The sequence below is a fragment of the Bactrocera oleae genome, chromosome 3 (assembly GCF_042242935.1).
Source record: "Bactrocera oleae isolate idBacOlea1 chromosome 3, idBacOlea1, whole genome shotgun sequence".
Classification (NCBI taxonomy): domain Eukaryota; kingdom Metazoa; phylum Arthropoda; class Insecta; order Diptera; family Tephritidae; genus Bactrocera; species Bactrocera oleae.
In genome coordinates, this window is record NC_091537.1 from 85,677,931 (window position 1) to 85,690,319 (window position 12,389).

At 33.8% G+C, this 12,389-nt stretch overlaps 1 protein-coding gene and 1 long non-coding RNA gene across 4 annotated transcripts in view; one reads left to right on the top strand and one right to left on the bottom strand.

Moving 5' to 3' along the window:
- Positions 1 to 12,389, bottom strand: part of LOC118682286 (uncharacterized) — a 319,104-nt gene that overhangs the window by 153,598 nt on the left and 153,117 nt on the right. The gene's annotated exons all lie outside the window — the stretch shown is intronic.
- Positions 1 to 12,389, top strand: part of LOC118682281 (inactive dipeptidyl peptidase 10) — a 73,106-nt gene that overhangs the window by 33,609 nt on the left and 27,108 nt on the right. For 2 of the 3 annotated variants that reach the window (XM_070107117.1, XM_070107115.1), the window contains exon 3: positions 495 to 1,347. The exons of the other annotated variant lie outside the window; for it this stretch is intronic. In XM_070107117.1, the coding sequence (XP_069963218.1) occupies positions 1,318 to 1,347 (30 nt within the window). In that variant the 5' untranslated portion in view covers positions 495 to 1,317. The remainder of the gene's footprint in view (positions 1 to 494; positions 1,348 to 12,389) is intronic. 3 annotated transcript variants of the gene reach the window in all.

A 12,389-nucleotide genomic window follows, 5' to 3' on the forward strand; every position in this document is an offset into this window, starting at 1 on the left:
TAAGCTACACACAACTACCAACAAACTAACTAAGCATGCATATTGTTGTACCTATTATACCCATATATGTGTGTGTAAGAATAATACCAACAACAATAACATGGCAGCTAACAAAAAGAAAATTTGGCAACAATTTATGTAAATCGTTACAACAGAAAATTTACACGCACGCACTAATTACCACAGCACGCTCACTACACACACATAGAACATGACCAATAAGCACACGCAAGCTGTATATACCTATGTATGTGCTTATGCAAAAAACGGATGCGCAGAAAAGTATGCAACACTTATAATGTCTGTATGTATGTATTTGTATTTATGATTGTACTCAAGAACAACACGAACAAAGCAAAGCAACAATGAATAGAACAATTCGGCCACACATACAAACACACATGCATTTACAAACACACGCATACAAACGAATTTATGGAAAAATTCTAGAAACAGCTAACGAGTTTTTCTACTTTCTTCTATTTTTCATGCAGTTGACGCAATTTAATGCTGAGAACTTATAATGACAACGCTAAAAAGTATGCAGCAGATTAAGAGGAATAAAGCTTAAGGCGCCTAAAAGTATACAGAGTGCATATAAATAATATAGGAATGCCACATAAGTGGGCGCAGCGAAAATATTGACTCTAGCCGAGAGAAAAGAAGATCAAAGAGGGCTCCGAGTGCTATAAATATTTATTAAAATACTGAAAAGGTTAATTACGAAGAATTACAATAGTAATTACAACAGCAGTGTGAGTAAGAGATATTTAGAAAAATAAGAAGAAATAAATAACTGCAACGAGGTTAAGAGGAATAAGTGAGAAAGCAGCTGTAAAGCGCAGAGAAAGAACATTATTTATAATAACAAGAGTAACAACAGCAACAAAATATTGTAACTGAAACTTAACACTATAAGCCAGTCAAGGATATTGAGCAACAAGCACAGAGGATTTTAGGAAGCCAACTTATATAGTTACACACAGAACTTAAAAAGGAATTGTTAACAAAAACAATACTGTAAAATAATATACAAGTAATAAAACAGCATTAAATACAACTACCGTTATGTCTATACAATGACCATAGCGGGAGCATTTACTACAAGTTGCTTAAGAAAGCCAAGCTCACATTAAAATAGCAAACCAAATCAATGTAAAGCAAAACAGCAAAGAGCATTTTAAGAAACTCTAAGCAACATAACGGGTTTTCAAGTATAGCAGTGACCAACTCACCAAAAAAATTAACAGCTGGCAGTGTGTGCTTCAGAGACATTTTCAAAATTGTTTTTAAGTAGCCGAACATTACTTGGCGAACATGGCGGAAGGCGATAATTACGATGATGAGGTAAATTATAATAATCATATTTAATTATTTACATGATCTCTGAAAAATTTGGTTCGAAAAAATTTTAAAATATGTGATCTTCGTCCCAGTCCTTTAAAAACAGGATTTTTGAACTTTAATTGTTGCCAGTTTTTGGGTCAATGAACGGTACAATAACTTTTAGGCCCCTGCATATCAATTTAAATTGTTAAAAATTGTTAAATTAACCACTACAACGATAAGAAGTGACTAACTGAGAAGAATATTCCAACAGTTCTAGCTATGTTGCATTTGATTTTAAAGAAGTAGGAGTAGAAAAGTGTCAATCAAAAAAATATTTTGTTAATGAGCCTCTGCGATTTTTCATAAACTCTGTGTTAAGAACTCAATATAATATTACAGGTAACTTCTGTAAATTAAATGCAACGTTTTTTCGCCCACAAGGAATTCTAGAATGGTATAATGCAAATAATCGGATACTTAGGAAGTCACATGGTTCGCTAAGTATATTTTGATTTCTTATTTCGGGTTTTAGATTTTTCGTTTGTGAACAGTGAATCAATTTAATATTTTCTATACTCATTGTTTAAGCATTACACTTGAAATTCAGTCAGTAAAGTCATCAGTCATTATTTTTAATATATAATATATAAAATAATTATATATCTATAAGCACTAAAAATAAATCGTTTCTAATACGAGTTAAAGAATATTGAGGAGTCCATTTTTGCAGGTATTGTTTAAAGCTAAACAACACATTAATTTACATATCAAAGCTTAAAATTCAGTGGAAAGTGTCTTATGAATCCAATCTTGAACATATTTCTGATAGAAATTAGTTCGCAAACTTTAACAAGAAGATTTCAGAGCTTTTTACATGCTTTCACTATATATAGTATATCTATAAATGATCAGCATGACGGGCAGTCGTCTTAGAAATGTTCGGCTGACTGTATATGCCCGACTTAGTTGCTCAGTTTTTGAGGTATAGATATGAAATTTTGCACACCTGGCTTTCTTCTAAAGAATAAAGATCAAAATCAAGTCCTTGCATGGAAATCTTCACCAAATTTGGCTTTAATTATTATCGTTGAAAACGTTACAACCTCAGAACGTATTGTTCAGGTTGGACTTGCATATATGTGATATTCAAACTGATCTATCAAATCAAAATAAAAATCGTTTTACACCCGTGAAAGCAATTATATAGGTGCAGGCGAAATATGTTGGCCGAAACCTTACAACTGCTTCAAAAATAAATAAGCTCAAGGAACTTAAATATTTATATATATTCTATTAGTATAACTAAATCATTTCAAATGTCAACATATATTTATAAGCCACACTAAAGACACACAAGTATTCAATTCTATAAAAAGAAAAGCGAGAAAATGTTCACAGTCACACGTCAAAAGTTCACAATTTTCATGCTATTATGACCACAAACGACCGACAAAGTTCTGCAAATCGATTGTTGATAAGTTGCGGCAGTTTTTTCTTTTCTTTCTCTTCATTCCACTTCTTCTTTGTCTTTGGAATTTTGGAATTTTACGAATCATCACACAGCCTATTATCGCCAGACGAGTTTACAACTCTTTAACGAAATCAGCGAAGAAAAAGTTTGGCGCAAGTTCCAAAGACGCATTACCGATGCAACACAACAAAAGCAAACTGAAACACATTCGGCAATAAAAATAAAGAAATCAATTGCATTCACTGGAATGCTATTGAACTTACCAACACACACATGCACTTAAATGAAATAGTTTGTTTGCTAACAAAATTTGTTGGTTTGCTAGGCGGACTCGCGGGTTTCGTAGCAACGTACCACTATATACGATTTGAAAAGTATAAACTTGCTGAGAGGAAAATCTGTGTGAAAAGTGGAGTGGTAAAAGAATATAAAAAGGACAAAAAGTAGTACGAAGATAGCGAGGTCGATTTGCATAACTTTTGTTTTCAAATTAAATACTTTGGAGGAATTTAAATTTTTTACACGCAGCTGTTGTTGCCTTGGCTTAAAACACGCACGGGTGACTAAAACTTCGTTCTAGAGTTTGATTAAATAAATTTCAGATGATTCAGAGATTTCAATGTTGCAAATATTATTCTTCTTCAGAGAAAATAATAATGTTATTTTCCTAACGGTGCTTAGTTAAACGTAAAACTAATTGATATCACAGGTCAAAGTGCTCAGGATTTAGTTAAATTGATTTTCGGATATATGTCGGTTTTTTAGTTGTATGTCCTCGTCTGCAATAAAACTCATATATTCTCATGAATCATTGCAAATATGGGACAATGGGCACCCTGATTTTGAGAAGATAGTTTTCATCAGAAAATGCTCGGATTATACCCTTCTTAGCCTCCAAATACCAATTATGCGGCACTCGGAAACCAAGACTGACTTTATCTCGAAAACGTCGGTCAAACTGTTAGATATGTTATTGAAATGGAAATTAGGTGAGCATATATTTCTGATAACAAAGTGATTTAGTATTAAAAATAAATAAATCCGGTTCAGTACTTCCCTTAACCTTCATATATCTTATATTTCAATTTTCTCATGACTCAATAATATCATAACAAAATTAAGCGAACGTGTTAACTAGGACTGTAGTTTGATTACGAAACTGATTCCATTCCGCTAAATATGATTTCCATTTTTCAAATGGACTCTGTCACGAATATATAGATCAAAGTACGAGCTATCTTAACATAACTCGTTAATTACAATATATTTTCTATATACTTTGTCTCGACCTTCTCTAAGCTTTAAATAACATAAAAGCTATAAAGATTTTTAAACTTTTGATGGACTGGTATCGATTAATAGACCATATAATATGTGGTTTAACATTAAATATTAATGAAATCGGTTCTAACTTTGATGTGCCGATATCCCATACGTAATGAAAGGGTTTCTGTCTCTGCTTGACTCTTATCCGTCTGTATATACGCGATTTAGTCCCTCAGTTTTTGAGATATCCATCTGAAAATCTTCACTCGTCATTTTCTCGCTAAAACGCTATGAATTTGTCCGAACCATTAATATCGCACTATTATAGGATATAGATGCCATACAATCTGACTGACCAAAATCAGGTTCTTCTGTGGAAAATAATTTTTTGTTGCAAACAAACGTTTTCTCTTCTTTTCAGTATAATTGCTTTCCAAATACATTACACATCTTTATTCAAATATTTCACGGAAAATTTCTTTAGCACTAAGACGATCAAAGTCTAAAAGCTCTCAATCAATATTTCTAAGCTCGACAGTAAATGAATACAAAAACTGACTGCTCTAAAGCCTAAATCATTTAATGAAAAAGAAAGGATACCGCTCTTTAATTTTCACACAGCAGCAGCATTGTCATATGCAATTAAATAATAAAAATTAATGATGTGTAACAGATTTAGCTAACTTTAAGATATAAAATTAATTGATATTCAGAGTCAATGAAAAGGAAAAATAGAATATTAAATATAACGAAGTTTTGCGAAAATAGACGCCACGTCATTTCTATCTCAAAAAAAAAGAAACAACGCATATACATACTCGTATATAATTACGCCGTTTCAGCAAGCTTGATACAAAAATTGCGCACGAAGTGGCGCACAATTTGAGCGTAATAATTCAATAAACTGCAGCCTAAATTAACTTGAACTAATATTGTGGCACTTCGTGCTTCCATTGAGGACTAATTAGGTGGAAGCGAAAAAAAGGGGCGAACAAGGCAAACAATAGAGAGAGGATTAATTTTTGGTGGCTTAAGAGATGATAGAATTAGCTTCAGACAAAAAATATGGAAATATTAAGTATTTAATTAATGTACACAAACTAGACCCTCAATATCAAGCCTATGCTACAATCGCGAACCACTAGAGGATAAAGCTCTCATATAAATTAATCGATCAAAATTAAGTTCTAGCATGGAAATCTTTTTTATTTCAGCAGATATTTTCGCAAAAAACTTTTATACAAGAAAATGCTACAATCTCTGAAAATACTGTTCAGATGCGACGACTATAGCATTTAGCTTTCATCCAAACTTATCGATTAAAATCAAATTCTTATATGGGAAATTCTTTGATTTGATAAGATATCTTCATGAAATTTGGCACGGATTATTCCCCAAGACAATGCTATAATTTCCAATAATATTATTCAGATCGAATCACAATAGGATATAGCTGTCACACAAATTAATAGATCAAACTTAAGAGCTTGCATAGAAATCTTTTTTATTTGAACAGATATCCTTACGAAATTTGGCATGACCTTTTGTCCAAGACAATGCTAAACCCTGTTTAGATCGGACCACTGTAGCACATAGCTATCATGCAAATTGATCGATCAAAATCAAGTTCCTGCAACAGAAACTCTTTTGTTTGATAAAATGTTTTCAAGAAATTTGGCACGAACTTAAGTGCAAGACAATGCTGCGATGTGAAAATTACTTTTACCTATATTATATATTATAAAATTATTTAGATCGAACTACTATAACGTATAGCTGCCACACAAACTGACCAATCAAAATCAATATTAATATCTTTTTATAGACTTTTATGATATAAGAAATGCTCTTATGAAGGGTGTTATGCTTGCTATTTTGAAAAATAATTTAAAATGCCTTCTTAAATGCATTTGATCCATATGCACACAAAAAATTTTTCGCCTATAGCCTTTTACTTTTGATAAGCCACCTGCGTAGCGCAGGCAACAGAATGTACTCATCGAGCAATTTCTATTGTTGAGCAACTTCTGGCAAATACCTGCGTTATATTTTGCATTCGCTTTCGTGCAAACATTCGCTATTCATTTCACTCAGCTGCCAACAGACACGCGTCTCACCAACATAGACAGGCAGGCAGGCATGGCTCAAAACATTCGAGTTAAAAGGATCAACTTTTCATTCATTAGTAAGATTTTAATAAAATTAAGTGTACGCGAGTGTTGGTCGGTACGCATGGCGATGGTGAACTTTGCGCAGCGCCACACCATCAGCACCCCAGCCACGAACACCGTAGTTTCAACTGCTCACGAGAAGTTATTTGAATAGTTTTCTCAGCTGCTGCTGCTGCTACATTTCCATCATTTTTACGCATTCTTATTTTCCACATCAATGCTATTTGAATTTCTCTAGGTGGCAAGGCATAAAGAAGTATAATTTACTCAATGTTCATTAATTAGTGCGCCATTCTGGCAAAGTTAATTGAAGTTATCTAAGTTTCTGTTGAGTGTGCCTTTGTTGTATTGAGCCTTAGCTTATTATAACTTTTTGAGAATAACATGAGAAATTGAATGGCATTTTGAATATTATTCAATCAATTCATAACTGTAAAATTAAGTTTAATTAACTTAGTTGTGCTTAAATTGTGAAAATAATTTAATTTAATTAAGTTAAAATTTGAACAATTAATATAAGGTTGAGTAAAGTTACTTTAAGTTAAGTCAAGTAAGTTCAGATAAGTTAAGGTTATGTTATTTGAGTACCTTAAAAAATATAAATAACTTCCACAAAGCCATGTCTGACTAAATGAAATTAAGTTACGCTAAGTTAGTTTAAGTCATGTTCGTTAAAATTAGATAGGTTGAATCATATCTATCAAAATAGCACAAATAAGTTATATGAAGGCCATAAAACTAAAGTTCAGTCAATTTAAACGCTTCAATGGACTGATGGCATATTCCCGAAGGGGTTTTTGAGTTTCGAAAAGAGAAAAAAATCACTGGTAGCCATTTTTTTCGTGTTTGACCAAAAAATCTGTCACATTCAAGCTAGAATGTGACAGCGCTTTACCCTGGTAAAAAATCGATGAATTTTCTGCCCAAATTTACGGTCGTTAACGACGAAATGCTTCACGTAGACCCCTAAAAACCGTTAAGTAGTATTCCTGATTACTTTACTCTGTGGAACCAATTGAGCGAGCACCACAACACGCTCTGATCTTAGATCGACCCTGAAAGGGCTTTGTTTCTGTTTCGGTTCATTTTTGGATTACCATTCGCTATCTTGTTGAACAGCTTCGACGTCATATTCATCAAACCACGACTCGTTATGACTACTGATGCATTTGATAAATGTATAATCATCAGCTACGTCGTCAAACATCTCTTTTGCAACCTCTACTCGACGTAGTTTTTGCAAAAGATTCAGATATTTTGGTACAAGTCTAGCATTGACATGCTTCATAACCAAAACGTTAACCGAAGTTTGTAGAGTCGACGGAGAAGGAATTTTGAGATCCTCTGTTATCCCTCAGATGCCAACACGACGACTTTTACACAAATACTTTTCAGTGTTATCGTATTTAACAGAGGTGGACGGAAGATGAAAAAGTTTTCGAGGACTTTACAACCTTCACTGAAAGCTTTGAGCCACTCGAACACTTGTGTTCGTGATGAAGTAGACTTCCCAAAACACTTCTGCAACATTTTCAATGATTTCCTACCCGTGATTTAATTGGAAGCACAAAATTTCAAGCAAACTCGTTGGCAAAATCGTCAGACAAACCTTTTGCGTGGTAAATAAACAGCACACACTATTTGGCATATGGAGATCAAAATTCACTTATTTTTTATTGATTCGATTTGCGCGCGCGTTTATATGGAACAGGCCAAGTCAAATTTGATCAGATGATATCAGTGTTATGATTTAGTTATTACTTGAACTGCAAGATTTTTCATTCCTTTAAAAAAGATATTCATGTAGACGGCAACATATTTTTCAATCCATCTGACTAAACGTATCATACATAGTTCCTCCAGCCGACCAGAAACAATTATTGACATATTTGTATATATTTCAATCACCGCTTCTAAAATACGTTACTGCATTATTATGATTTTTTTTTCAAAACATTTTTCATTTTGAAATGAAAATCCCGCTCACAATTCACCGTTATCACACACTTCCTTATGACAATTGACACTTCTCGAAATGAAAAGAACGCGAAAACTATTGTATACTCGTATAACACCTCGTACACCCCGTACATAAATCCAATATGCTTAAACAGTAAATGCAAAAAATATGTAACTTTTAGCAGAGAAAAAAAGGTCGAAGGTCACGCATGGAAAATACCCCTAAATGATGCAGCGCGTGGCAATGTGAATACAATTGGTTGCCACAGCTATGACAGCTCAAGTGCGAACTGTCATTGCATTTCAAATCGATGCTTTGATGCAGAACGCACTTGACAAGCTAAACGAACGAACCAGCGCATGTGACATCAGAATTTGTTTGAAGTGCGATATTAGAAAAACTGTAAATGAAGAATGGCATATGGGGGTGTGTCTATTGTATTAACTGTAGGGAGTACACGGTGTGGACACCCAGCTAGAAATTGTGTGAGTGATGAGAAGGTTATTTATAACTAAAATATAATGCAAATACTAGAAAATATTTTATATAATATTACTAAAAACATTCCCATGTAAAAACAAAAACTTCTATTGAGCAGATCAAAAGTTTCTACAGGGTCTGTCTCTAATACAAGTTTACCGTACTCATATTGCTAGCAACATAATATTTTTGCTGATGCAATTTTTTTATAAAAAGTTGTGAAAAAAGTTTTCACTTTGACTTTATCAAAGTTTTAGCAAAGTTTTTACCAAGTGTTAGAACTGAGTGAATATTCAATACTATTAAGAGAAATATTTAATTGTATCGCATTTCTTCAAAATAAGGGTCTCTAGTCGTTAGGTTAGGAACATAGTGCGGCAAAGACAATTTCAGAAGGTTTTCAGTTCTAAGCAACAGGAGTGGACATCTTTTAGACCCAAGACTCTCAACATCATGAGAATCTTCTAAACTAAACCCTCTATCATAAGGCCGAGTACATAATGAAAATCAAAGCGATTGAAGCTCAGTTTTCGACATTCATGGGGCAAAGACACTATGGGGTATGACTTTCGGCTAGCATTTCCTTTTATTTAAAAAAAAGGAACAAAAGAAATAAAACATGAGGGTCTCCTTCATCTAAGCTGTGGGTATGGGTTGCTTACACTCCTATAGTTCTCTGGTCATGTTGAAGCCTTCTCTCATGTCACATTTTACTTTCTTTTATATATCAGGGCTCAAAGCCCTATGCTCCAATATGAGAATAGGAAATGATGATGATAAATCAGGGCTGGATTGTAATCCACTTATCACCTTCCTCCAAAAAAAATTACGTTTTTTTCTAATAAAAAAAAATCAATTGATTTCAAACGACTTGCCAAATAGTGTTATCAGCTCAATAGCTTATTAAATTTTAAAAAATTATTGCCGCGCAACACCTGGCAGCACACTTTGGCAGCACTGAGCGCTTTGGCACGCTGCCAATTCAATATCGCAAGCGTTTCAGCACTCTATATCCGCTTTGGCCCCACTAACGAGGTAAAAGTTGATTGCTTTTTGCTTTCTTCTCGCCGTTTTCTGTTAGCTAAAACCACACAAGAGTAATGTCAACAGTATCCTTTACGTTGTATTTACTTTTCCTAACACATTTGTTAGTTTTGCCAGCTTAACTGATCCTTCCGCCACAAGAAGATAAGTACCCCAGGAGTGCGAGTAGAAAACAAAAGCAAAATCACAATAACAAAAGTTTCGCGAAGTTGGACCTTAAGTACAGAGTTGTATTTGCTTCGAATGGTATAACAAGTGTTACCGTTAACGAGGTACGAGTGTACCGACTCTTTGACTTTGTTTGCATGATTCTCAATATTCTCAAGTTGTTATTATTGCATTGTTAGTGGTAGTAATGTTATCTTCGCTTGTCGCTTGTGTTCGGTGTCAGTTGTCGTTACGTAAAAGGTTTAAGTGAAACAATTAAGCCGCATAATAAATTACAAGCGAATAATATTCAGCGTGCTCCACCAGCGAGGTGGACACATGCCTCTTGCGCTCTCTTGCTCAAAAGCTTTCAGTGGCGAAACAATGCATTGAGAGACAGTGGAAATCGGCTTCAAGCGCTTTTCGTGTGCTGAAATGCGATAATGTCATTTGTTAATGGATTTCGCTGTGCCAATTCGGGGAAATTGATGATTTTCGATGACCTTTATTGATAGCGGTTGAACGCGGCTTAGTTGTGTGAACAAGAGCAACAGAGAGAAAGAGAGATAGAGTGAGTGAGACTAAATTAGAGAATGTAACGCAAAGTCATGACATCGAGTTTTAATAAACATTTACTGTATTTTCGTGGGGCGTTTCTTTGGAAATCAGAAATAAAACAAATAATATGTAATGAATTTTAAATTTGTTTCTGATTATTATCGCTTATATTATGCAAAAGACTATTAGTAGTTTTAAATCTTTAAAATCTTCAATATTTTTATACACGTAAATCATATTATTTAAAGCCAACTTTTTTTATTATATGATTATTTTTGTTATTTGCGATAAGTCTATAATATCAACTTATCAAGATTTTTCGATTAAAATATAACGATAATATCATAAATATAAATTCCCACCGCCTAAGGCACTTTATTTGATATCTTTTTTTACATTTTACGGATAGCTTTAAATCTTTAAAACAACAATTCAAAAAGTAAAGATTCGATTATGGATCATTTTTAAATTCAGAACCCTAAGTTTAGTCATGAAAGTTAATAAAAAACAAACAAAATAAATTTCAAAGCCGACAACTTTCTATTATTATTATTGTCTATTAATATATTAGGTCAAGTAAAAAGTTCGTTCGGTTTTTATCTAACCGATGGCGTTATTGTCCATAGTATAGTGTTACAGTTTGTTAAAACTTTGTCTCTGACAGTTTTTCGATTGATTTACTCAGTTCGTTGTGAGCGCTCGTCAAATTCAGAACCCTAAGTTTAGTCATGAAAGTTAATAAAAAACAAACAAAATAAATTTCAAAGCCGACAACTTTCTTCTATTATTATTGTCTATTAATATATTAGGTCAAGTAAAAAGTTCGTTCGGTTTTTATCTAAGCGATGGCGTTATTGTCCATAGTATAGTGTTACAGTTTGTTAAAACTTTGTCTCTGACAGTTTTTCGATTGATTTACTCAGTTCGTTGTGAGCGCTCGTCAAATTCAGAACCCTAAGTTTAGTCATGAAAGTTAATAAAAAACAAACAAAATAAATTTCAAAGCCGACAACTTTCTATTATTATTATTGTCTATTAATATATTAGGTCAAGTAAAAAGTTCGTTCGGTTTTTATCTAAGCGATGGCGTTATTGTCCATAGTATAGTGTTACAGTTTGTTAAAACTTTGTCTCTGACAGTTTTTCGATTGATTTACTCAGTTCGTTGTGAGCGCTCGTCAAATTCAGAACCCTAAGTTTAGTCATGAAAGTTAATAAAAAACAAACAAAATAAATTTCAAAGCCGACAACTTTCCTCTATTATTATTGTCTATTAATATATTAGGTCAAGTAAAAAGTTCGTTCGGTTTTTATCTAAGCGATGGCGTTATTGTCCATAGTATAGTGTTACAGTTTGTTAAAACTTTGTCTCTGACAGTTTTTCGATTGATTTACTCAGTTCGTTGTGAGCGCTCGTCAAAGATGGACACCAGCAAAGAGAAAATTCGCTATATTTTACAAATTTTCTTCGATCAAAGCGAAAAAGCTGTCAAAGCGGCTGAAAACATAAATTTAGTTTATGGGCCCGATACTGTAAACGAACGTGTAGCACAAAAGTGATTTGCTAAGTTCCGTTCCGGTAATTTCGATGTCAAAGATTCACCACGCGTCGGGAGGCCTGTCTTCGAAAATTGCGATAAAATCATGGAAATAGTGGAAACAGACCGTCACGTGAGCACTTACTTAATTGCTGAAAAACTAACGATAAGCCAGAATATCGTCTGAACCATTTGCATAACCTTGGATTCAAAAAGGAGCTCGATGTTTGGGTGTCACACGAACTAACGCAAAAAACATGATGGACCGAATTTCCATCTGCAAATCGCTGCAGAATCGCAACAAAATCGACCCGTTTCTGAAGCCAATTGTGAGTAGCAATGAAAAATGGGTCACTTACGACAACATCGAGCGCAAATGGTCGTGGTCAAAGTTCGGGGAAGCGGCCCAGACGGTGGCCAAGACC